Below are 26,993 nucleotides of genomic sequence, written 5' to 3'. Positions count from 1 at the left end.
GCGAGCATGCAAAGCGAGCGCAGCGGCTTCCTTTAAAATATCGCCCTCCACCGATGTCATGGGCCCCGCTGCTCACACAAGCGCAATCGCGAAAAACGAAAATAGTTACACTGACACCAGTGACGATCACTAGAGCGTTGCAAGAGCACGCCTAATAGCAACGAGGTTTCACTGCCGATGGAAACGGGAGCGCGAATGGCACACGCACACTGCACGCACAGGACTCGAAACGTCCGCTCAATACGCCGACGACCTCTCTAGCGCACGGCGTATTGAATCACTGGTACACGAACAGCGCGAGTGCTCCTCAGTAAGCAGCGGCGGTCTCCCGACGGCTCCGAGCAGTGACGCAGTTGACGAAATGCCCGTGCGATCGTGGTCGAGCACGTTGAAATCAATGCACGCAACAACGAGAGTTTTGCAACGAATTCTCCGCCTGAGATATGAGTGAACGGCGCCAACGTAAGCTTGTGAGCACGATCAAAAACAAACTCGAGCAGTTGAGAAAAGTACGCCGCACCGCAACTGCTACGCCGCGGTCGTCTGCTACCGCCCGGCTTGCAAGCAGCAACTACGACGCCGTTGCTAAGCTGCCCGGACTAGGTGGCCTCCCGATCGCGAAAAAAACCACGTGATTTCCTCCACATTTTTCTCCCATGGTGTTGTGTGGAAAGGGCCTCTCCTTTCTTTTTCCTTCCTCCATGTGCCCGAGTAATATAAGTCTTGAGTATAAATACAGTCACTATATGACACACAGTTTTTCAGTTTTACGCCGAAAATATACATAAAAACCACGAAACAGCCAGCTGTGGACATCTGTCACCCGTTGGGTGCAGTCCTCAAAACAAAACACAAAAAAAAACATACTTAGGGAAATGAAACAGCTCAGAGGTAGGCCTATAGTTTTTGAGCGGATGATGTATTCAACAAAAGCCTACGCGACCATGCTCAACTAAAGCAAATAATCACAAACTGTAGCAATGAATATACAAAAATGGCATGCAATGGATATTTACAATACTTGAGTACATTCAGGCAACAATGGAAAGCACTGAATTAGTTCTCCATAAAGTCAGCAATAAAATTCCAATACGGAAAGGTGTCAGGCAGGGAGACACGATCTCGCCAATGCTCTTCACTGCCTGCTTACAGGAGGTATTTCGGGGACTGGAATGGGAACAGTTGGGGATAAGAGTTAATGGAGAATACCTGAGTAATTTGCGATTCGCTGATGATATTGCCTTGCTAAGCCACTCAGGACAAGAACTGCAAAGCATGATCAATCAGTTAGACAGGCAGAGCAGAACGGTGGGGCTAAGAATTAACATGCAGAAAACCAAACTAATGTTCAACAGCCTAGCAAGGGAACAGCAGTTCACCATTGGTAGCGAGGTGCTGGAAGTAGTAAGAGAATATATGTCTACTTAGGGCAGGTAGTGACCGCAGATCCGGATCATGAGAGGGAAATAACTAGAAGAATAAGAATGGGCTGGAGCGCATATGGAAGGTTCTCTCAGATCATGAATGGTAGCTTACCAATATCCCTGAAGAGAAAAGTATACAACAGCTGTATTCTACCGGTACTCACCTATGGGGCAGAAACGTGGAGGCTAACAAAGAGGGTTCAGCTTAAGTTAAGAACAACGCAGCGAGCTATGGAATGGAAAATGATAGGTGTAACGTTAAGAGATCGAAAGCGGGAGGAGTGGGTGAGGGAACAAACGCGGGTTAATGACATCTTAGTTGAAATCAAGAGGAAGAAATGGGCTTGGGCAGGGCATGTAATGCGAAGGCAAGATAACCGCTGGTCCTTTAGGGTAACGGAGTGGATTCCAAGAGAAAGCAAACGTAGCAGGGGACGGCAGAAAGTTAGGTGGGTGGATGAGATTAAGAAGTTTGCGGGGATACGGTGGCGGCAACTGACAAATTGGAGAGACATGGGAGAGGCCTTTGCCCTGCAGTGGGTGTAGTCAGGCTGATGATGATGATGATGAAGTTATTAAAAAATGAATTATTTACAAGAATTCAATATGAGGTCTTTCCGAGAATGTGGCATTGATAATCTCACCTGGTAGAAGCGTAACGGTTCAGCAAAACAACAAATAAGCGTAGATTGTTAGACAAGTTGCATTCATAAAAAAAATCTAGGTTAAATCTCGCTCGGGACATGCGCCGCATTACTGCGATGTGCACCATTACCAGAGGTTCGAAAAATTAACAGCACCGCGGATACCGCTGCACGCATACCAACACTTTTGCTTCCACACTTGCTAACATATATTATGTTATATCACGTTGAGCGGAACCATGAAGTGACAACAATAACACGCATAACGACGCAAAATGATCAGTGAATTAAGTGAGGTTGTTGGCTTTGTGATGCGCATGCATGCAGTTTCAGTATACACAGTCGCTTGGAAGAAATGCACAGTTGCTCGCAGAGGTGGGCAGTCTTCGTCGGGGTAAAGTCCTTGCGGCCGATGTTGTGCAGCCGCTTTTTTCTTCTAATGCTGTCTTTCTTGCCGCTTGGAATCGCGAAAAGAACGAAGGCTTTTTCACGCCGGCTTGTGCACTGAAATGCGCAGCAACTCGGCGTAGCGCTGCTCTAAAAGAGCGCGAATAACGCGAAGTGCAAGCGCGCAAAGCCAGGGAGCTCGGTCGTAGCAGCGGCGGCTGGCCAAAAAATGGCGCCGACGAAAAATGAAAACACAAAAAGAGCGAACTTTCCGCGCGCTTTTCCCGGAGACCGCGCGCGGAGCCAATCACCGTTGAGAAAAGCGCCGATGGGAGAAGTGAGAGAGGAGGATCGGCGAGGGTGCGCGGCGCGGCGGCATAGTTCACAGAAAGACGCTACTTTCAAATTATCGAGGGGCTTTACTCGAGACCGGCCGTGCCTAGAGTTGTATATGCTACCAAAGGTAGCCCTCTAGCCGTGCCTACACCATGGAACACCCTCCCGACAAGCGCTGGCATCATGGCTGGCATTAACTGGTTACTTCGATGGACCACATTGAGCAATTTATGATTCATATACGCTTGCATTTTATATTATGAAATTTGCGAGAAGAATATAAATTTCCTTTATAAACATGGAAATCAGCAGAAACAGCTTAGGTTGCTTTACTTTGCTCTTACTGGACCGCCGCTCGAAAAACCTTTTGCGGCTGCACCCTGTCCGAAGCTTTCGTTGTTCTTGGAGGAAGGCATCGAGGCACCCTACACTCCAAGGAGGGTATATTATATATCCTCCTTGCTACACTCCCTACCATCTCCCTACACCCTCCCGACAAGCACCGCCATCTTTCTGTCGTCTGCAATGGGCTTTCATCGGAAACGCAGACACCCTCTCCCATAGCGGAGCCAATTCCTCCAAGGCGGATCCCTTGCGCTCGTCACACTTATAGTGCCTATAGTCACACTAGCCAGTATATTGTTAATATAACTAACGATACAGTAGATGGTTGCTACAATCTCATAAAAACAAACGACGCCATTACAAAGAAACGAAACCGAAACTTAGTTATTTTTAAGAGAATTGTGAATTTAGTGCTATACTGCGATTTTTCGTTTCAGAAACAAACTTAATAGCAGTTAATAAAAAAACAGGTAGTTCATGCTGCACAGCAGCGGTAAAGGGAGATTCTGGAGGCGATGTTTTTAAGCAAAGCCGGCTACGGAAGCTCGCGGCAAATGGCGTCGTCGAAACTCTAGACATGTGGTTTCGTCGTCTGCACAATAACATCGGCAGTACTATTTTGCGTGGTTACTGATACCATTTATAGTACTTTTGCGTTTCGTGAACTACCAGGCAGGTCACTGAAACTGCTACTACCCATTGCAAAACAGTAAGTGTCTGCTGTCTTTCGTTTCGGCCTAATTGATTCCATTTCCTCTTCGTCTCGGTCAAACCTGGGTTTCGGGGTGTACTTTCTGTCCCTGTTCTGACCTGCTCGTTCTTCTAGTCGGGAAGTCGGAGGGCAAACGTGGTTCGTTTAGTTGATAAATAGTGAGGCTCGTGTAGTTTTCTGCGTTAGCAGCTCCAAAGGATCGCGTCCCGCCCTTTTATGTCGACCGGGAAAGTTACGCCATTAGTGCGCGTGGTTCAAATTGTTGCGCCTGTTTTGTAGCGGTTTCGGCGCGGGTTCGGTAACTTCGCTCTGCGTCCTAATTTGACAGCTCGCCATGCTTTTGTAAAGATGATGCCCTTTAAGATATTCTACGAATTAGAAATATGTTGAATTGTTCCAACAGGGTAGTGCTAACAACCGTGTAGTTTCAGGCCGTGGTTTCAGGTTTATTACTGTGCGAAACGGTGGCGTTAGCTTATACACTGAAAACCATGCATATAATTCGCTAAATTGCCAACGCAACTCCTTAAAATTGCGAGAAAACTTGCTTCTTTTTTGCTTGTAAACTTACGGGAACCCTCAAGAATGTGTTTTTACCGACTTTCATGAAACAGTGCATGCATGCATGAAGACCTGTTTTTACTACTTTGCTATGGCAGATATATGGGGTTCAAAACATCGAAAATTGCCCGAAAGCAGCCTTAATCTGTTTTGAAGTGTAGGCTTGAACTTTGAAAACAAAGCAGACACAGAGGGCAATTTTCTAGCATTTTAACTTTGCTTGTGAGGCCACGTTTTTCGAGCGCTAAAAAGCAGATTTACTATCGTGACCATAGTGTATATAAGCTTGAAAGTTGCTTATAAGACTGCTTGAACGTTTAGCTCGTTTTCCCACAAAACACTGACACAGTTTGCAGCTTGGTAATTATTTTGTCGCAACTAATTTGTGCTATGGCACTACACGCACCAGTTGAACCACACTCCTGCTCTTTTGAATGTGCCGTACCTTTTGCCAGCGTTGTTAAATTTCATATTTCTCCTTTTTTTTTCTTGCTTGTTTGTTCATGTTCACGTAAGTCTTAATGCCTTCTCATTGAATTAATTATTTATTATCTTCACATCCCTGCCTAATGGCCAGGGCTAAGCTGGCTACTTTCCTACAATAAATTTGTTCATTCATTTGTGTTTGCACAACAGGCACGTAGTCAGTTCAGGCATCCCTTTGTTGCAGTTCACCTTGCATGCGCCGTATCTACTTGAAACAACTCTGCGAGAGATAAGCACAAGGTCTGACATAAAGATAAGCTTGCTGTTAAAATAGTAGTTAAATAGCACAGCAGCCGTGTTGCATTGACAACTCACAGTCATCGGCACTTTAGTGTGCTGTGAGAAGCGTGCAAAAGCTGGAAGAGCAAGGCCTAGTCTTGGCGTGCGTACCAACTTGTTTGATGCTATACAAACCAAGGTGCAGTTGAATAGCATGCCGCCTTTCTTCCATTGTGTTTTCCATGCATAAGATATGTTCAGTTGCCCACTTTTGTGTATTTGTTGGCAAAGACCTTCTTTGGCTCAGTTAAGACTTCACTGCATTCCAACCATATTTTTCATTGTTTGCAAAAGCCTTGTTTCTGTTCTAGAGATGTTTAAGTTTCCATATGTTTCCAACTTAGTTATTCATTAGACATAAAAAAGTGATACCACCCCTCACAGATGTTTCAAAACTAGTTCACAATTAGTCAAAAATATTCATGACTACTCCTTCGCCTCTCCTGAGTGTGTATCAGTGCATCCGTTACTGCCGCCTTCTGGATGATATTGCGAAGTCCTTAAAAAAAAAACTTGTGTTGTACCACTTCAGCGAGAGGAATACGATGGAACATTCATTTTCTGGATCTTTCACAGCAATTTGAGAAGTTGTAGTAGAAATTTTAGTCTGCATAGAGCCTTCTAAATATGCATTATTCAGCATTTCATTTCATTTCATTTATTGAAGCCTTAAGGGCCCGTGGGCATTACATAAGGCGGGGGCAAGAACAGTGTGTAACAACATATGGTACCAGCTCAACAAAAACAAAAAAGCAGTGTAGGCAAGTTAAGAGCCGCAAACCAAAAGGACACAAAACGGAAAAATGTGTCCTTTTGGTTTGTGGCTCTTTACTTGCCTACACTGCATGCTGCATACTGCTTTGCATTTCAAACATATTGGTTGCGGCCGTACTTCAGTTACACAGTGGTTGATGGCATGCTTACAGTGTAGCCGGCAGAGAATGTTGAAGATGTGTGAAATTTATATTGCCGTAATGCACATTTGTTGCAGACAGGTATTCTGGGAAACTCCAGCTTTGCTTGTTCCCAAGCAGATGGAGGGGAGCACTTCCAGACTTTTTCCCTTGTGTATCCTACCGGTACTCACCTATGGGGCAGAAACGCGGAGGCTAACAAAGGGGGTTCAGCTAAGGACAACGCAGCGAGCTATGGAAAGAAAAATTATAGGTGTAACGTTAAGAGATCGGAAGTGGGCAAAGTGGGTGAGAGAACAAATGCGCGTTAATGATATCCTAGTTGAAATCAAGAGGAAGAAGTGGGCTTGGGCAAGACATGTAATTCGAAGGCAAGATAACCGCTGGTCCTTAAGGGTAATGGAGTGGATTCCAAGAGAAGGCAAGCGTAGCAAGGGGTGACAGAAAGTTAGGTGGGCAGATGAGATTAAGAAATTTGCGGGAATACGGTGGCCGCAACTGACGAAGGACAGGGCTAATTGGAGAGACATGGGAGAGACCTTTGCCCTGCAGTGGGTGTAGTCAGGCTGGTGATGATGATGACGACGATGATGATTCTCAAATAATTTAGTTTTCTGCTGTGTTGCTCATGAAAAAGTGGGGCCTGTTACAAATGTCTGATAGTGCCCATTTCACTCCTCTGGCAACCTTTTCATTCTTTGCACAAGGTGCAGAGCAATGGAATGCCTCTGTAATTGTTAGTCTCGTTTTCCTGGGTTTTGTATTTCAGATTTCTTGTTGGAGGACTTTGTGGCTCTTAGGTTATGTCTTTAATATTTATAACGGCATCTCTTGCAGATGGATTTCAACAGTGCCTTGTCAGGGGCAGGTGACTTTGGCACTTATCAGAAGCTGCTGGTGTTGCTGCTTGTGGTCCCTTCAGGTGCCCTCTGTGCACTGGTCTACTTCACACAGTACTTCATTATCCTCCTTCCCGAGGACTATTCGTGCCGTCTCCAAGAGCTGCCTTCAGCTCTCCTAAATTCCTCCAATCTCACCACTGAGCTCTTGAGGTCTCTGGCTTTGCCTCCCGATGAGGAACACAGCGGTGCTCTGAGCCAGTGCCGCATGTATGACGTCAACTTGACATTGCTCGTTGAGGCCGGCACTTTGGAACCAAATGCCTCATGGGATACTGTGACCTGCAAAAATGGCTATGACTACAAGTATGGCAACCTCTACCCAACCATTGCAACAGAGGTGAGCATGAAAAATGGAGAGCTGTACATTGGTAGTTTTTGGAGCTGTGGTTAAAAATGCTATTTCTGGCAGTGCACCTCAGATCTTAGTGTAAAAAAAAAAATAATCGACTGCATGATCATGAAACCTGATGCAAGAAAGCTGTGACAGCAGTTGGATTGATGCTTGATGATCACTTTGATGCTTTTACTTTAAGCTGAGGCTTCACACATGCTACAGAATTTTTCTAAAGAGTGAAGGTGGGTGGCATTGGGTGGGTGGGCAGCCCCCTAGTTAGGGGGGTGGGAGGGGCTTTTGGAGGGCAGCTAGCTTTCCCATGGTGTCTTTGTATTTGATTTTGCTGACACCTTTTATATTCCGCTGCTGCATGGGCCTCTAGTGTGTGGAGGCCTTGTGCAGGGTAGAGGTAGGTATGTTGGTGGTGGGTTATGCTTCTGTAAGGTGTAGGCTTCACACACAGCGAATTTCCTGTCTTCGGTGCAAACATTTTTGCCAAGTGCCACTCTTACTGCAGTCACAGTGAAAAAAAAAAAAAAATGGTTTTGAGGGAAGGAAAAGCACAGTAACTGTTTCACTTCTGTGTGGACACCCAAACTGTGCCATGAGGGAAGGGATAAAGGAAGGAGAGAACGAGGAGCTCTGGATAAATTTAAACCACCTCAAAATGTTGCCACCACAGTTGTGGTTCAACCAGTGACCTTGTGCTCAGCAGCTGAGTGCCTTAACCACTGAGCCACCCCAGCGGGTGCAGTTAATTATCACTTGTGAATTATGGACCTATTGATTCCACCTGTTTCGAAGTGGGTTGAGATTATCTTTGCAGTTCTATGCAATTAGCACAAAATAAAAGTCACAGGGTCTGTAGGCGTAATTTTCTGATTGTGCTTTGACCTTGTTAGTGATAGCAACAAAAGAACAGTGGTAGTCAAATGCTCCCCATTGTCTTCGCTAACTTTTGCAATATACTGACCTTGCAGATATGCGCAAGACTCATTGGATGTTTCTCATCTTGCTTTTTTTCCCCACTTAGCTGGACATGGTGTGTGATCGAAGCCACCTTTCATACTATGTGCAAACATTTTTCTTTGCTGGGACCAGTATAGGCTCTGTGTTCTTTGGCTTCATTGCAGACAGGTCAGTGGCATTTTTAGTGCGCTTTTTTATTGGTTTTCAGTCCAGAACCAGAGGGACACCGAAATGCTAGTGCACCTAATTTGCATTTGGCTGAACTGTGCAAATCGACGGTCATTTTTTAAAAAATTTTGTCCTGTTGTTCAAGCTATGCAGCCAACTTTGTCAGAACTCCAATATGATGTGAAGATATTTTCTTGACGTGTTAATCATTCTTTGATCTGCAGACAAGGGAATGGATATAGGTGCTCGTTATGACATAAATGATTGAAGGCAACAGTTGCCAAAAACCAAGAGGCATAGGGGATGATTTTTTTTTTATTTTTAGGTTCTCATCAATGGGAGAATAATAAAAGCAGAAGAAAAACAACCACATGCCGCCAGTGGGATCAGAACTCACGACCTCCGAATTTTGTGTGGGTTCGGATCCCACCATCGGCATGTGGTTGTTCTTTCTTCTGTTTTTATTAATCTACCATTGATAAGAAACTACAAAATTTTAAAAAAGACATACCCTATGCTCTTCGGCTTCGGCGACTGTTGGTTTCAGTCATTTAACATATAACTTAGTTTCTGACAGCTCACTGTTTTTTTAATAAAAAAGCTGCCAGTACCCCATGTAAATATAGTAGTGCCTCAGGGTGATACCTGAAGCACATGTAAATGTACTTTTTGCTTTACATAGTGTACCTCATTTCTAGTGATCAAGTCGGGTAAAGGAAGGAAAACAACAGTACTATGCAATTTTAATGCGCATATACCTTCTGGCCTGTGCTAAGGGAGGAAGAAACAAAGTAAAGGCACTGCAAAAGGGGCTACTGGAATGGACAGCAATTTCAATGCCTGCATTTTACGTTGCCTAGCTTTTCCCTCCATATCATTTGCAGTGCACAAACTAAACACTTAACAGACACCTGTCAAACTTGGATCATTTCAACCGTGTTCATGTGTGGCTTCCTTTGCAGGTACGGTAGAAAGCCATCCATTGTGATCAGCTATGCCTTGGCATGGCTGGCAGGCTTAGTGTCTTCTTTTGTGACAAGCCTGGTCGGCTTCACCATTCTACGCTTCCTTGTGGGCATGTGCATCATTCCACTTTCGGAAGATCCCTATGTGCTTAGTGAGTACATTGCCGCTCAGTTTTCTGTTTAGCTTTTGTTGCTCTGGTCAATGTAAGGTTGGTTTGGTTTAGTTACAAAGGAACATTAAGCTGATGAAACGCAGCTGCTCGTCCATGCCACTTGAGAGCGTCACAAGTTACTGGAAGTTGTCCATTTCAGGGCAGCTGGAGCATATTGTAGCTTCACTACGACAAATCCCTCATCATCATCATCAGCCTGACTACGTCCACTGCAGGGCAAAGGCCTCTCCTATGTCTCTCCAATTAACCCTGTCCTTTGCCAGTTGCAGCCACTCTATCCCCGCAAACTTCTTAAGATTTGCTGCACTGCACATTTATTTGAAGGGAACAGCCTTAGATTGGCAGAGAAAATCAGTCATGTAGGTTCAGTGTGTTTGTCGTTTAAACATGTGATTGGTTCTTGTTGTCTTTATAGCTTTTGTAGCTCCTTTTGAGCTGAATATGACTTAAATTAGAGTTCTATAATAAGGGAGTAATTACTCATTGGCATCCACCCGAGCGCAGCCATACGGCTACAAAGGAAAGCTATACAGCTTTCTCAGAAACTTCGTAGTTGAAGAAAAATTCGTCCTGGTCCGGGGTTCGAGCCCGGGACCACCGCTACACCGGAGCAGTCGCTCTACCAATTGAGCTAACCGGGACGGCAATTGGTAGAGCGACTGCTCCGGTGTAGCGGTGGTCCCGGGTTCGAACCCCGGACCAGGACGAATTTTTCTTTAACTACGAAGTTTCTGAGAAAGCTGTATAGCTTTCCTTTGTAGCCGTATGGCTGCGCTCAGGTGGATGCCAATGAGTAATTACTCCCTTATTACAAATCTACTCCACCTTGGGGGATTCCCCTAAACATTTGACCAAATTAGAGTTCTGTTTAATGTTTTAACTTTTTGTCACAGTTATCTGTTATGTGCAAATGTTCCAGGTGCTGTGCAGTATTTTGCGAGGAAGTCTCTGGCAAGGTTTACATAACCTGCATTTGTGAACTGAGGCGCATAATCGAATTTTCTGAGTGTGATGTTTTGCACTGGGTGCCAACATAGCAGGCTCTGCTTAGTGCTTGTTCTGGTTGTGACAGATGTGGAAGGCTGGTACCAGCTGGATAGTTTTGCTGTGGAAATGAGTGTTTTTATTTTCTCTTGCAATGACAGAGTGTGAGATTTTGTTGGTCTTGCAGCCAGGCAACAAAGCTTGAAGAAGACCTGCTGCATTTTTAGAGCTGACAAATGTCCATGATGAAAAGTATGCTTGTGTTACATTCTGTGTAGGTCTCGAGTACATTGGACCCCGTTGGAGGACTCTGCCCATTGTGCTGTGGGCTCTGTCGTACATCATCTTCTCCATGCTGTGCCCCTGGTTGGCCTATGGCATTCACAGCTGGACCTACCTCTCTGTCTGTACGAGCATGCCTTTGCTGCTGATTGTCCTCTTCATGAGGTGAGCATTGTTCCAGTATTTCTTCCACAGTAGCAGAATGCAAAAAGGTCCGTGTCTTGCATGATGTCGGTGCACATTAAAGAATCCCTGATGGTGAAAATGAATTCTGAGTCCTACACTGTAGCATATTTCATACCCTCTGTGCAGCTTCAGGCACAAAACTATTGCCATTTCTTTCATGATAGATGTTATGCTTCAAGACAAGAGCCTGCATAATAAGCAGAGAGGCTGAAACCCTTTTAAAAAGGACTAGCTTCAGTTCGAGAAACACAGGCACTCAGAAGTCATTGAACACTATTTCCATTGCGTTTTGTTCTGCTCATGCCTACTGGGAACCATGACTGTTTGGCATTATAGGGACCAGTCATCTACAATTAGACAGTGGCATATTGCATATTTTACTTTGTATCTGTCCAGATGAATCAATAAGTTCAGCAATCCACTCACTGTCCATTGAGACATCTTATGTGACACTTGTATTAAAATTGTGTGCTTTGTACGAAGCAGTTATTTTTGGATGAACATGGTGGCATTGCATGTTGCTGTTGGCAGGATATCTATACTCGTTTGAATTGAGATTGTCACTTGATATGGGAGTTTGATTGGGGCAGAGTGGAAGAGAGATATAAAAGAAGGCAAGAGCACCACCTATTGCTACATTATACTCTCATTGTATATTGATGTACAAGAGAGTTTTTGGATAGGAATTATTGGGGACCATGTGAGTTGAATTATTAATGGATGGCTTACTGAAAAAACTCGGGAGCTATCCAAAAATAAGCACGCTGAAACTTTGCTTGTGTGCAGTTTAAATTTTAGGGTTCGTTTTGATATTTTTGTGCATAGAAATATTGCTTTAAATGCAGAAGCATAATAGAATTTTGTCGTCAGATGGCTCTCCTTACGTTTTACAGCTTTATAGCTTAATTTAATAGTAATGCAGTAGTTCTTTAAGATACCGTAATTATAATTCTACTACCTTTAAAAGTACAGCCTTGAACAACTCTGTTGTGTTCCTGCACAATGAAGATTTTCTGATAAAAGGGCTTCTTATTTGAGTTAGCTTTTGTTAAGTTTTATGAGGTAAATTGTGGGGAGCAGTCTAGATACTATTTGTGCCACGTTGCATGCACATTCCTCAAATTTTAGAGACTGTATTTGCTGCGCTTTCTACCTGTGTCATCCACATAAACTGCCTTGAGCTATTCCAACTTCCACAGGTTTCCTGTACGCCTGTTCATCAGCGCATTCTTGTGCACTCGTACATTACTGCTGTCACATGATCCCAAATTTATTTTGTACACAGGTTCATACCAGAATCTGCTAGCTGGTTACTGACACGAGGCCGGAATGAAGATGCAGTCAAGTATCTGCGCAAAGTGGCCTTCTTCAACAAGCGGGATATTCCCGAAAATCTGGAGCTGAAAACAGAGAGGGTATGCTTTTCGAAATGCCGCTGTGGACAGCTCTGTGTTTATGCTACTTACTTGTATAGTGTTTGTTTGCTGCAGCCGCAAAACTGACATCGTATATTGCCACTTTAAGCGTACAATAGCACGTGCATGAATGACTGTGGTTTTTAGTACATCTACTTAAAGGCTCCCTGACCATGTTCGAACTTCCTTTGTAAATACCGTATTTTCCGGTGTATAAGACGCAGGTTTTTTTCAAAAATATTGCTGGTGCGTCCTATACAAGGGTGCGTCTTATATGCATATTTTCCGTTTTTTTTTTGCGAGTTCAGGAATTACTCAGGTTCATGTTCAAGCTTTTTTCACTGAAAAAATATTACTACCAATAACGCGATTGTAACATGGTTAATACTTCAATACGGGGACCGCCGTGCGCAACTTTTTTAGGTGAACTTTATCATGAAACTGCGGGGTTGACCACTTCCGGGATCTTAAACACGCGGCCGTTTCGGAGAGCCCAAGCAAAGGTAATGTGAAATGCCAAAAGATGGCGACAGTCACGCTTCTCGCCATTGTCAAGACAAGCCAAGAGAAGCCGATGTTTTTTTTAGTCACCCTTTGCAAGTACGTAGTGCAAAGAGAATGCTTCAGCCGCGTTGCCTTTTGATAGCGCACCCGAAGATGAAGACTTTGAAGGTTTTATGTAAAAATAAATTGTTGTGGACATAAAGAGAGTTCTTTCACATTTTTTTCTTTTGTGCTAAAACGTGGGCGGGTATGGCGGGAGTGTTGCCTTTTTCGATCACTTGGCGTTGCTTAAGAACTTCTCCCACGTACGGTGCATTTTGCGATGGTCGCATAAGCATGCTTAATTAAGCCTCATTAGCCTAACTGGGTAAATTGGGGTGCGTCTTATACACGGGTGCGTCTTATATACCAATTTTTTCAATGACAGCCTGTATATATGGCGGGGCGTCTTATACAAGGGTGCGTCTTGTACACCGGAAAATACGGTAATTCTGGCAGTTAGACCATGTATCTGTGATCGTCTTGGCCAAATGGTGCTACTCTAGACAGTGTGGCAGCTTCCATGAGAAGAGGAGCAGAGGAAAGGCACAGTAACTGTCGCGTGAAGCTCTCCACCTCTCCTTGCATGGTCCACCTGCTTTCATTAGGTCAGGATGAGCTTTGTGAGAATGAGAGGGTCAAGCCAAGAAGAAAGGCGCAGAAAGGACTCCATCTAATTACAGCTGCTGTAGCTGGGAGCCAAAGATTTGGCACACTAAAATGGAGTATTGAAAGTTTAATTTTAAGCTGTGCAGGGACAATGTAAAGAGAAAATGAGGGATTTTTTGCTGTCTTCGTTGTGTGCTGTGTGTCCCAAATGGTACTGCTATCTCGTTTCCTGATTAGTTCCTGTGATATTCTTCAGGGTGCCAAGGAAGATGCCAAGAGAGTGACATTTCTGGACTTGTTTCGAACCCCGAGGATTCGCAAGCATTCGTTGCTGATGCTGTGTGCATGGTATTTCTCTTACTGACTTATTTTGTATTGATGACAAGGTTTGCTTTTTGTAGTAGCACTCAGTTTTAGTCTTACTGACAGTGGTTTGTCGAGTTTCCCATTGGAAGGCCCAGAGAGTTTTAACCTCAAGAATTTTGCATGAACAATAGTAAATTTTACTGAGTCATGGTGAGATGCTGTAGCTTGTTTTCTAGGGAAGTACTCATGGCCCTACGATTTCTGAGATGCACTGCACACAGTAAATCTAACTGCAAGTTTTATTAAAGAATGAAACGCATATATAAATTTTGCACCTAACAAGTTATATATAAGAATGTTGCTTAATCACCAGCACGGTAACTGTTAAGCGGGGATGCAGCAAATAAAAAGGCAAGTTTGTTCAAAATTTTCGATTTCTCAGTTTATTTTTTTAGTAATCCTCAGGTCTCCATGTGTCTTGTGATAAAAAAAACAGCGATATATGCGGTGCAAATTTATAAAATGATAATTTTTTGATTGATTTTAATTGATTTTTGAATTTCGATGGAGGCGAAATTCTATAGGCTCGTGTACTGTGCGATTTCAGTGCACATTAAAGAACCCCAGGTTCTCAAAATTTTTGGAGACCTTCACTACGGCGTCCCTCATAGCCTAAGTCACTTTGGGACGTTAAACCCTCATAGATCATATGAAATCAAATTTCCCATTCACGCCTTTTCACTTTTGTGACAACCTTGCCTGTTTTCTCTGCTTTCTTTAGTCTGTTTAGGCCCACCGCAGCTCTTGAAGCGTTTAGGAACGCAGTCTGTCTAGGCATAGTAAAGAATTCATCCATGAATACCTGTTATATAGGCTGTCGATGGCATATACAGTCTCAACAATAGTCTCTCTAGTGCTGACATGGTGCATTTTAACTTTCAGGTTTGTGACATACTGCTGCTACCACACCAACGTGTACAACACATCATTCCTGGGGACAGATGTGTACCTGTCCTACACATTGAGCTCCTTGGTGGAGTTGCCTGGAATGCTGCTGGTGCTGTTCGGCTTGGACACACTTGGCCGCCGCTGGCCCATGATCATTGTGACGGGCTTTGCTGGCATTGTTGGCGTCGTGTCCATCTTATTCCGCAATGGTGAGCACTGTAAAAACGAAACTTCATTGTTGCTACCGCATGGCTTTCCAGGATATTACTGTGCCACACAAAAAAATTGTCCATAGTGCAGTCATGTATGGATATGGACATATTGCATTTCTAAGTCTGTTTTAGTCCTTTGAGAAAACAGCAAAGGCCAGAGAGAGGGGGTCACTGTGAAATGTGACCTTAATACCTGTTCAGCCTAGCGTCTGTCACAATAAGCAATCGTGGCACTTGTGTTGTAGCTTCTCACAGCATCAGCATTGCTGCTATGGTCCTGATTGCTGTTGATTGATTTGCTGTTGTGATGTGAGTGATTGCTGTATGGGAACCTTTAGAGCGATAGCTCGGCTAGATGCAAAAGTCGATCTACGTGTTGGAGTGACAGTGTGATCCTTGGCCTTGACTCACCTTGATAAGCCAGCATAGCAGCAGAACCTTTTTATGTCAAGCTACGCATAACAGGGGGTATACCATGGCCATCACAATTCACCATGGTGGCATGACCTTCGACCATGAGCCTTGACCTTTGACTTTGATTGTATGCTTGCAGTTGCCGACAACATTGTTAGTAATCATGTGCAATAAAGAGTTTAACCCTGCAAAACTGTGTCTACCCAGGTCAGAGCTGTCGCTCGACCTTCGGGTGTAACCGTGGTTAAACCATTGCCACTTTTTTCACTGTATGCAGTGCCACCAATATAGGTACTAGTTCTGTGTTCACGTGCTGGCTAAAGAGGGTGCTTTGTAAGTGGTGCTGAGGTGTAAGGAACATATCAGCTGGATAGTAGGCACTGTCGAGAATATGCCATCTGTAGTCATGTGAACTAGGTGGGCTTGGGAGAGGGTGTACTTAAGGGGAAAAGAGGGAGAGGCAGGGGTACATAATAGCTGTCATTTGACCAATTCAGTGCAAACATCGTGTTCACAGGAAAGGAGGCGTGCGTGCACGCATGCACACGCACCACACACGCTCACGCTGCTCCTGTGTGCCTCCCTTCAAGCGAAGTTGGTTATTTGTGCTGCAGTCATGTCTGAAGCACCAAACCAACTTGCCCAAAAGCTCGTATTCCTTGGCTGTCATCACTTTATACTACAGGAGGGCGAAAATTGTAAGGCTTTCTTTGCCTTGAATAGCAGTGTTTTTTGTAGATAGCAAGCTCTTGTAGTGGACAGCAGTTTTGGACAGTTTGACTGGCAGGAAGAGGATTTATGGAGCGTCATTTTGAAGTCTTATCTCCTTTGTCAAAGCCTGCTGCTAATTTTGCCTTAGCCTCTTTCATCACACAAATTTTGTTTTAGTTCTCTATTTTCAAGTGCACTGGAATCACATCAGTGTGTCAGTTTACAGTGTAATCACAATACAGTAGTGTCTTGATGATGTGAACCTCACGTGGTCGTGAAAAATGTAACATCTGAAATTCATGCCATCCTAAAGGAACAAAATCCGTATGCATCAGCACCGGAAATGCACTAGTGCGGACCTGTTCACGGCCTATAACAAATCCTACGCGACCACTGTTCACCGCTCGTGGTGTCTCCTGCATAGCTGGCGATCGCAAAAGCGGCGATGTGCTGGCTACGTGCTGCTCACTGCTCGTGTGGATACCGCATGACCAGCAGTAGCCATGTCGTCGTTATGCAAGCAGTGCTTAGTGCTCGAGGATGCGATTGCTGCTCCCACATTCATCCTATCCATATTGGCTTCGAGAGAGTGTTCAGAATACTCAAATTATGTGCATTGTACACAATTCACTTCAACCAGGGAATCCTACAAATTTGTATTATCCTGAAATTTATGTCAACCATAACCGTACCATCGAGATTCTGCTGTATAAGATTGCTAATTTGTTTTGATTGTTACATGTGAAGCATTTTTTTTTAACTGTTACAATAGTTACTAAAAGAACAACTGTGTATACTAGCACTTATAAATGAAATGTTTGCCTTAAGCTGAATCCAGTCTCAACAATCAGTGACTGCTCATTTTTGCCTCCCTCCACCGAGCTTTATTTTGTGGGCACAAGTGGGTCATATATACAGCATGCTTTCCCAGTTTTGCATGCTGTTATTGCAGTACTATTACATGACAGCATTTCTTCTATGGCTTTGGTGCTGGCAGCTTACCCTTCGTCCCTTCTGCACAGGTTCCCATGTCTCCGTGCTGGTGCTGAGTCTCCTGATGCGGGTGTGTCTGACGGCTGAGTATGACACCATCATGCAGTACTCGGCCGAGGTTTATCCCACTGTTCTCAGGGGTCGTGGCCTGGCATTCTTACGCTTTGCGGGCACCCTCAGTCTCTACGTCAGCCCATCTATCGTCTATCTGGTAAGACCTTGATGGATCAATTCTTTGCTTGGGACTTATGCACGGGGTTTTGTGAAGAGGTGTTCCTCAGTTCAGTTTACATGTAGCTGTTTGTCATGGAGCAATAGCATTAGAGCTGTTGTCACACCAAAACCCTGCCTCCGGATGTCGGGGAAATTCCCTGTTTGGTCGAGACAGTGATGACATCACAGCGGTCACATGGCCACCTAGGATGAGTTTGAAAACTCATGAACACCGGAGGAGCTGGGATGCTGTGACAGTATCAACATTGCTACTGGAGAGTGCAAGCGTAACAGGGGTTGTTGAGTGGCATGTGGGCTTGCGACTTAATAAACAAATCAATAAAACACTTTATGGCCGCGACTTTAGACCACTGTTGCGTCACCGCAGCCAAGCATCCTGCTTGTTTAACTGTCAGTCCCTCGCACTGTGCTTTGGATGTAGTCTTCATCAACTTCCGTCCATACGCAATAGATGGTGAACACACCGTTTTTGCATTTCCCTTTGGAGGTGACATAAGCGGCCCCATAATTTTTTATTCATTTAATGTAAGCAAGTGAAAATTTTAGTGTGGCCACAAAATGAGGTGCTCATTTTTAAAATACATTTTAATGTCTTCTGGAAGGCAGGTTACATGTCAAATGTCATTAAATAATGGCTAGGTTACTACTGCTGTAGTTACAAAACTAACAACATTACTCTGTTTTGTAATTTTATTTCCTATAATTGCCTAACTTGCTCCATCTTTAATATGAATGCCTTGGTTAGTTAATTGTTCTGGCACACAGAAGATACCTACATCTATGTTGAAACGGTTATCGCAGCAGCATTGACATTGAAGCTAAAAACTGAAGAAAGTATATTTTTGCAAATATCGTTCTAGGCTTCCATGTTTTATCTAGGGAAGCATGCAGAAGAACTTGATGCAACATCAAAATGGCAGAAGTGTTCAAGAGAAAAGAAGCAGGATTTATTGTATGTAGCACTTTTGTGGTCTCTGGAAGCTATATGTGGCCTGCCTTTTCATAGAAGACTCATAGTCGCATATGCTAGTCGCGTATCTGTTTGGCTGTTTTTTGTCACTGTATTTGGATAAAATTGCAATGTCTGGTGACAGTTGCGGTGGTCTTTTGATTGTGGTCGCAGTTTTTCACCTAAGTCATGCAGCGTTGTGAAACAGCCATTTTTTGTGCTTCTGTTTTCTTGGATATTTTAATTCTTCCACGGTTTTCCTCCATGTTCTACGCAGTCTCGCCTGGACCCAACATACCCAATGCTTATCACGGGCGTTATGTCTCTAGTGCTGAGTATTCTCTCCCTATTCCTGCCCGAGACCAAAGGCAAGCATATGCCGCAGACACTGCAGGATGGAGAACTCTTTGGAGCAGACCAGCGTGTTTGGGATTTCCCTTGTCTTGGGGAAAAAGGGTCAGTCTTTTTTTTTTTACAGCTGTTGCATGTTGCTTCTCAGTGTCTTGTTGCAATTTGGGCACCCCACTGCTGCCACCACTGTTGTGATTGGAGCGTCTCAGCCTGCTGCCTCTGTTGAGCAAAGCAGAGCTGAGCGAAGAACGGTCGATGCGACGGTGAGTGAACGGACGTTTATATACAGTATTTACAAGGCTTTTACATCATATATACGAGGGCCAAGAGCACAACGGGCTAAGACGAGGCCCTGCGGAGAGCATCTCTCTGGCACAATGGCGCGTCTGCTGCCCGTCTGCTGCTGTGTCTCAGCGCGGCTCTGTTCTTATAGCTGCCGGTGACGGTTGTGGCAGCCAGGCATTCCACTGCTCCAATCAGGTCACACCACAGGCCACCATTCGGATTGGCTCGAGCCGACATTAGTGAGGAGGAGGAAGGGTCTGCGTCGGCCAGCCAGGATGACTCGTTGCAAGCCGTGCCATGGCGGCGAGTCCGGGCTTGCTTTGCGCGACGGCGGGCGCACGGCTCTGGTTTCCAGAGAGGCCAGAGGAATGAGGGTTCAGGCACAAGAGTCTGCAGTTTGTGCATAGCCTGATGCAGGAATGGATGCTTTGTGTGCTCAACAGTTTATTCTTTATTCATGCTTCATGCATAGTACACACTGCCCCCAGAAATCGTTGGCGTGGTGTGTGTGATTATTCACTTTGACAGAGAATGGAGCTCTATCGTTTGCCAAATCGGGTGGAAATTGTCTGTGCAGTATACTCAGTGCTGGCATGTCCTCTACATAAAAGGACCTAATTGTGCGTAAGTGTGTGTGTGTTGACTGTATGTATGAAGGTTGCACAATTTTTCAATAATTATTGAATGAATGATATTTAATGAGGTTGGTTTGTACTCATGGTCATTAGCAGGCGAAGCACTCCCCAACGCACTCGTGGATCATCATTCCCAGATGCCCTTTTTGTGCTGGCTACAAACTATGTAAAAAGACAGCAGTAGAAATGCTTGCATGTGTGTATGCATAAGCATGGCAGAGGCAGATTGTTGCAGAAGCATGCTAAGCCAGCCATTTTTTCATGGCGCACTGCTGTGTTACCGAAAAAATCTCAACAGAGGCACCGTACGAGCAGTCTGGCAGCACAAGTGTGCACTGCAAAGCCTTGCTGTGTCATCTGTTGCCTCCAGCCATCTATGAGTTGACAGGTGCCTTTTGCTTCAGCTTCAGATTGCTGCAGTTCTGAACCGGACTTTGTCGAGGAGCTGACTACTGTACATCTACAGTAGTTCACACATGCAGCAGGTGATGCGCTTTGAGCGTGCTCAGCACAAACCCAACAACATGAACAGGATTTTTTTATGTTAGTGCTTTTAGCATGGCCAGCAGCGTAATCTACACATGAGCAATTTTCTCCAGTTCAACTTGGCGGGTACTCAACACCTGATGTTCAGTTAAGCATATTTTCTTCCATGTGAAAAGCTGAACACCTGTTGGTGTGTTTGAATATGGTGAAGTAGAAGGGACAGATCAATTAATGGAAGCCTATTCGAATGCATCTCATGTGATGAAAGCCAGCATTTTAAAATAATGCAGCAATAGCGTGCCGATGGTTGCCTTCCATGCCACCACAGTTCACCAGCATGCAACTAGTTTTTAGTTGCTCGCAGTGACAGTGCCGAGGGGAAACAAGTGGTGTAGGCCGCACTCCCCCAGAATTTGCTGGGCCACACCAAAAATTAAAAATTTGCCTTGCACTTCCTTCAGATCCTGACGACGACAACATTTCGTGATAGTGCAGCCTGCATCAGCCCCCTCGCTATTAAGTCGGCCAGTATGTGAAGCTCTCACCACTACATTTTGTACATTTCATTTATTTTATTTTTGTGTAGCTTATGACTTACGGTCAGAGCAAGGGAGCCTACCTGCTTTTGTATGGAGGCTTCCTAGTCAGGGCTGTGATGGGAGATGTTTACTGTGCAGTAAACAGGACTGCAGTAGACGAGAGCAGGTTGGGTAGGGAACAAGTGTGAGTCCATGATATTCTGGCTGAAGTGAAGAAGAGCAAATGGACATTGGCAGGGGATGCAATATGGGGAGAGCAGGTAAACTGTTGGTCCTTGGGAGTAACGGAGTGTATTTAAAGGAAAAAAAAACTGCAGTGGGTGGCAGAGTCAGGTGGGCAGATGAAATTAGAAAGATTGCGAATACAGTCGATCCCGGATATATAGAACCCGGATATATCGAATTATTGCCTATATCGAACAGATGTAGAATCCCCTTGGGAATCTCATGCAAAAGTATAGCAAATTTGTTTACATTTATCGAACTCCTGTGCACCCTATATTTGATATATCGAACTCCGTGCCATGCCGAGCCCCCGCAAGTGCGCTTCTCCCAGTATGGGCCACCCTGGAAGTGGGCTTCTTCCACTAGCGCGCGCTCCTGCAAATGGGCTTCTCCTAATAAAAGTTCACGCGGCGCTGGCCTTGGACAGCGGCGCTCTTAGTCACGTGATGGGAACTTTGTGGGGGGTGTGAAAGGAAATGGGAATGGCCATAAGGAGCTGGGAAGAGGGAAACCGTGCTGGCCGCAGGCCCGCAGACGCCTAATTTCTGATGCTCACATCGTCGCTGACATCATCGATACCGAGGAAGCAGACCCGAGCAGTGACGAAGATTGTGCGAAGAGGCCCAGCCGCCATGCACTGCGGCTGAACTTGCATCCGCATTCAGCGTCATTCGTTGCTGTTGTGGCGCAATGGAGGGCACTGGACTTTCTCATTTGGATACTATCAACAAGCTTGAGGACAGCTTAATGAATTGCATGGTGCAGAGGAAGAGGCAACAAGCAAAGCTCACTGACTTTTTTCTTGCGAAATAAAGCGCGCTGATCGTGGAGTTGTGCTTTCGTTTTTGTGGACTTAAGAGGAGTAAATCGGTAAGTTCCCACTTGCTACGATCCCGGTAAATTGTCCGAGTTTGCGCAATTTTAAAATAAGCGTCTAATAGGCATATTTTATATTTCGAATTATTGATATATTGAACTTTTTCGCGATCCCCTTCGAGTTCGATATATCCGGGATCGACTGTATAAGGTGGGTACAGCTGATGCAGGACAAGGTTTAGTTGGAGATTATTGGAAGAGGCCTTTCTCCTACTGTTGATGTAACTGAGCTAACGGTTATGAAGAGGACTGGATTTGTCAAGCTGGTAACAGCATTGCAGGATAGACTGCCTGATTCCTCGCGTGTGTTGTTTCTTTGCAGCGAGCCGGCAAGGTGTGATTCGCCCAGCATTCCCCCTGCTGCAAGCTGCTGAGCATGGACCAAGCACAGCTCGTATTCTTGGTACACTTGGCAGGATCAGCATTGAGTTGGGTTTGGCTGCAGGTCTAGCATCTTTCCTATTTATGCTGCCGGTGAAACGTCCAAAGAACAAAGATAGTTTTTTTTATTGTTGCTGCAGTATAAGTAAGCAGATCTGTCTTAGTAACAAGCGTTGCAGCTTTGAAGGCGCTCAGTTAAACCCCGATTTAACTGCATGCACAGATGTTAAAGAAATCGCTTTGCTAAACTTGGAACTTCATTACTTTAAAAAGCAGAGCAGAAGCATACAGGAAAGAAAAAATTTAACTTGGCTTACGCGACGTTTAACTACATGGTTCTCATGCGCGTGTCAGTTTGTAAGCACATACGGCACATCCTCAATGTAATCCTCAATGTTGTAAACTGACCCTTCCTGTACTTAGTGTTGGCACAAGTGGTTTAGGAGTGTTGGTGCTATTGCTGTGTTGTGATTGCCCAGTGTGACTGGCAGTAAGTTTCCAATTAAAATGTAGCCTTCACTGAACAAGTGATGTGCCCACATAGGCATCAGTACCTACATAGCTGCCATCAGTTGTTCTTGGCTGCGAGGTTACTCCAAACTTCAGAGTGATGATGCAGCATCTGTGCGCAGTTTCATAAGACAAAAATGTTATGCTTTAATGGGCACGCTTTCATTTGCACCAGAAATGAATTGGGCAGCATTCATTCGTATCATTGTTCCCAGTAGTTATTTTTGGAAAATATTATGAAATTGAAATCGAAAAGCATAATTTAGTTTTTTGAGCAATGAAAAGCCATCGAATTTTATAAATATTTGCAGAGGAATTAGTAATTTTTCTCTCTCAGGTTTTATAAAATCGGGGTTCAACTGTGAGACCTTTCAAGAGGTTTGTTTAATTACTCTTTGACATTTACTTTAAAACCGCTGTCTGCCTTTGGAGATCTCACATCATTTGGTTGTGTATAGGTTCTTATTTGCACTGCATCTTTGTTCATTGAGGTCTTGGTATTTTTTTTAAAGCTCAATTTAGTGTTTACAGCATCATGCAGCGTGAATGTGGAAATACCTAGTTTGACAGTAAGGTGTCCATCACTACTAGAACTGTGGCAGTCCACTGGCCTATCATAGTCGTGTTTGAGGCGATGTTTCCTTATTATCAGTTTTGAAAATATAGAAGTGCCTTTCAGCACAGCCTGTCTCCGAGCTTCAAGAGAGTTGTCATCCTCAGGTAATAGGTCTGTGATTGGGTGCTGTGCACAATCGCTCTCTTTTGTTCATACTAGCTCTAGCTGCTCATAGATGTCTATAGAAGCACAGATATGAGGTTTGCAAAAAAAAGGCTGTGGTAACTAGAATCCTGTGCAACATTTCGTTCAATTGGGGCACTCTAAGCTAAGCTGTAGCTGCAATTGATTTTCACTTTTTCTTCGCTGCACAGGCCGTTATGTGTATGTTATATTTATTTTCACTAACTTAATGGTTGTAGATAAATAGCACCTTTTTATTTCAAAGGAGCAGTTCATGACAAGGCATACAAAGAAAGAGGAATTGACTGTTAAAGAGTGAAAGTGAGGTTCTTTCTGTTGGAACTCATTGCAGGGAGGTAAAGAATATTGCGAGCTGCTTTATACATGGTAACACAGCCTTGATAATCACACTTGAACTTTCCACAATAATGGTGATATGTATGATACAGATTGCATGAAAGCAGTTCTATGCAGTAGTTAATCTGTTCGTTTACTCCTAAAACCCATGGGATTCTTTTTTGCATTTTGTAGTAGAAGTCTTTGTATGGCATACTCTATGCTGTGGGTGTATATCAGCACGGTACGCTTTGTGCGTTTTTTGTATGTTTTGAAACATGGAATTTAGGTCGTTGATTAGCTGTGTAAAAGTGCCTGTTCTGATCCTCATGTAATGCCATAAACCTTGTATGACTCTCATTCAGCACATGTACTTGCATTGGCTTGTGTCAAAGTAGTGGCCTTCTGTGACCAGCTCAAATTAAACTTTTTGCAGAAATCAACATATCTTATTAGCGTGCTGACGTTTGCACGTGAACAATGTCTGCTTGTTTTATGAGCAGCTAGCCGAGGGAATTAGTCAAGCTGGATTTGCAGAACTTTAGTATGCAAGGTTGTGACTGCCAAGCTTGTGCTGTGCTAAGTGATAGTATAAAGGATGCTCCTGTGAGCCATGTTCACTTCTGTACCAAATGTCTGGTAAGTGAGAAAGTAGTCATTGTTCACAGAAATCTGAAGTAGTTTTGTAGAGCGTGCTGACATTGATGTATATTTACTAGATGTGCGTGAATATCAGATATGTTGTCGCAGAGTGAATAAAATTTGCAAAAGAAACGAGTGCAAATCAAATGTAATATTTTTAAATATGAGTACAGCTGCCTTAAATTACAAATGAAATGTCTTTTACAGAATGCACTGCTATGGAAAAGAAAAAACAGCTTTACTGCACAGGAAGTGTTTTACTGCCATGTTTTTGAGTAATTGCACTTGGTGTCAAAGGTCTTGTGTGACTCTGTGGTTGCATGACAAACGAGCTTACTGCAGCTTGTCGGGAAGGAATTTAAGCCCAACAGCATATTTCGCAGCAGAGATACTCTTCTGCTTGTGACAGTTAGGCAGAACACTGAACCAAGGAGAATGTCTGACTGCATGGCCAGGCCAAAGGAAGATTCTAGTACTTATTTGTTATTTTCTGTTACTCAAACGACTTTGGATGGTTCAAGCAGGAAAAGCACGGTGTAAACTAGATATCAAACATTATTTGCAAACTATTAGAAGTTTAAAATATTCGCACACCACGCCAGCAGAAAGGAAAGTGAGATGACCACAGGTAGTGTATGGTGCTGTATGGAGTCCAGCATTTATATTAAAGTTGTCATTGCAGAGACAAGGCAGCTAGTATAACCAGCAACTGTAGCAATGGCGCTGGCGTCTAACCTGTGTGGGGTTCCACTTGCTTCACTAACCTCTTTTATGAATCTCATTGCAATCATTGTTCATAGATATCTATTAATACCCTGCGTCATGATGCAGATGCTACTCATTAACAGGGTAAAAATGTTCCTGCTTGTACACACACACACACTTGCACTCTTGTTGGCGTATAAATGTGGTGTATCGCACTTCAAAATTCACGTTCCATTGATGTCTCACTGTGACAAATGCTGTGCGATTTATCGTTCACAGTTGTTTCCAAAGAAGCGAAGGTCACCTTTAGCAGTGAACAATATATAAAGATGTGTTGTGTTCATTTGAATAGCACTTGCTTAGGTTTGATTCTAAGCTGTATGTTATGAGCAGTATAAGTAGTGTTATGAGCAGTCACATAGGGAGTTTCACTGGCTTACTGACTTTCTGCTCTCATTATGTGTTGCTTTAGTAACATGCACCCAATGCAGAATTTTGCACTAAACACAATTTGTTTATAACTCTCTCTTTACTTGTTTTGTAGCACTGATGAATCTTTTGTATACTTCTGAGTTGGAAATAAAATTTTGGAAATTTTTTGCACATTTTTATTCCCGCTTGTACTGATTGCAAAAAGCGTATGCATTTGTGGTTATTTTACATCACTCAGCCTGTCCCTTTTGGTATCGTGGCTTATACATGGTGGTTCGCATTCGTGGGTTCTTATTGGAGTTAAAAATCTGGTCATCCTTTCTTAACTGAAAATTGGTTTATTCCAACTGTTTCTCTCTTTGGGTTTCTCTAGTTGTTTTACAGTGAAGGGATTTAGCCAAGAGGACTAGCTGTGTTTCACTGCATAAATCACATGCGCTTTAATTCCTCAAGCTAGTTCATAACAATTCCTTTTTGTAATCTCAAAGCTAGCTTGAGAAATTAAATCACATGTGCTTTAATTCCTCAAGCTAGCTTTGAAAGCTAGATCACAAAAAGGAATTATGAACTGATGTGTACCATTTTTTTTCTTGTTTCCTGGCAATAATTGTTGGAACAAATCTATTTTTACCAGAAGATGAAAAGCCCTGCTTATTGAATATTTCAGAGAAACCCGTCACTATTTTTTAAAAATGGGCTTTATGAGGTAAAAAGATCACTTTTGTGGCATAGTGATACCGATGTTGGTGGGAGTCTGAAAACAGTGAATCATGTTAATTAGCCAGTGCCAGTGCACATTGCTTTGTGACATACATGACCACTGCCCTGCTTTGGCTGGAGCAGTGGTGAGGGCAAGACAAGAGAGGGTCATGTGGCATGTGCGCCGCGAAGTGACGTGCATTGGTGGGGGTTTTGGTGCATGCTCCGCAGGACAAAACATATGATACCTTCTACACCATGGGTATGCCTGTACGCAATGATCTATACTATAAGGCCAGGATTACTTGCAGTGAAGAACCATACACTTTTCGGTTTGCTACGACATTGGCTCATAAATAAGAGGCCCGGAAATGTAGAGATCATGGCATTGTTGATAAGGACAGGGAACCACAATTAAGTACCCTGCCACCCACAGTGATGCGTTCAGTTGCCATGGGTAACAGAATTAGTATCAGCATCCCCTGCAGCGATCAGAGAGACCAATTTTCTGGATCTAAATCCGAAAGTTCAGGCCGCACGAGAGCGTAAAACTTGGCCCCAAGTTCTCCCTCCTCTTGGGAGTTCAGCACGTGCCTGGCCCTAGACAGGTTAGGGAATCGCAGGAAGTTGGTGCTTTCTCTTAAAATATTTTCAAATCCATCTTGTTTTGACGTTGATAACACTGAGACACTTTCTCCGCAGCACCACTTCAAACTGGTGGCCTTGTAGTCTATGGCAGACTCTAAACGGATGCGGGACGCGATACA

The 26,993-nt window shown here is 43.9% G+C and overlaps 1 protein-coding gene across 2 annotated transcripts; it reads left to right on the top strand.

Annotated features, from left to right (window-relative positions):
* The first annotated feature begins 3,690 nt into the window (after positions 1-3,690).
* Positions 3,691-25,698, top strand: LOC149342446 (carcinine transporter-like). 2 transcript variants are annotated; one of them, XR_016283037.1, is made up of 12 exons: positions 3,691-3,845; positions 6,926-7,327; positions 8,358-8,461; positions 9,424-9,578; positions 10,862-11,030; positions 12,337-12,466; positions 13,875-13,966; positions 14,867-15,081; positions 17,232-17,413; positions 18,663-18,841; positions 22,105-24,772; positions 24,804-25,698. XR_016283037.1 is itself a non-coding variant. In XM_089544799.1 (11 exons), the coding sequence occupies exons 2-11, from the start codon at positions 6,926-6,928 to the stop codon at positions 22,154-22,156; spliced, it is 1,680 nt and encodes a 559-aa protein (XP_089400925.1). In that variant the 5' UTR covers positions 3,691-3,845; the 3' UTR covers positions 22,157-25,698. The 2 variants fall into 2 exon arrangements, 1 of the variants encoding a protein (XP_089400925.1); XM_089544799.1 differs by having other exon boundaries at positions 22,105-25,698.
* Positions 25,699-26,993: the final 1,295 nt, after the last annotated feature.

Source organism: Amblyomma mixtum, chromosome 5, assembly GCF_055824585.1.
Source record: "Amblyomma mixtum isolate Tamu chromosome 5, ASM5582458v1, whole genome shotgun sequence".
Lineage (NCBI taxonomy): Eukaryota > Metazoa > Arthropoda > Arachnida > Ixodida > Ixodidae > Amblyomma > Amblyomma mixtum.
Note: the sequence above shows the minus strand (reverse complement) of the source record. Positions and strands in the feature narration are given on the sequence as shown.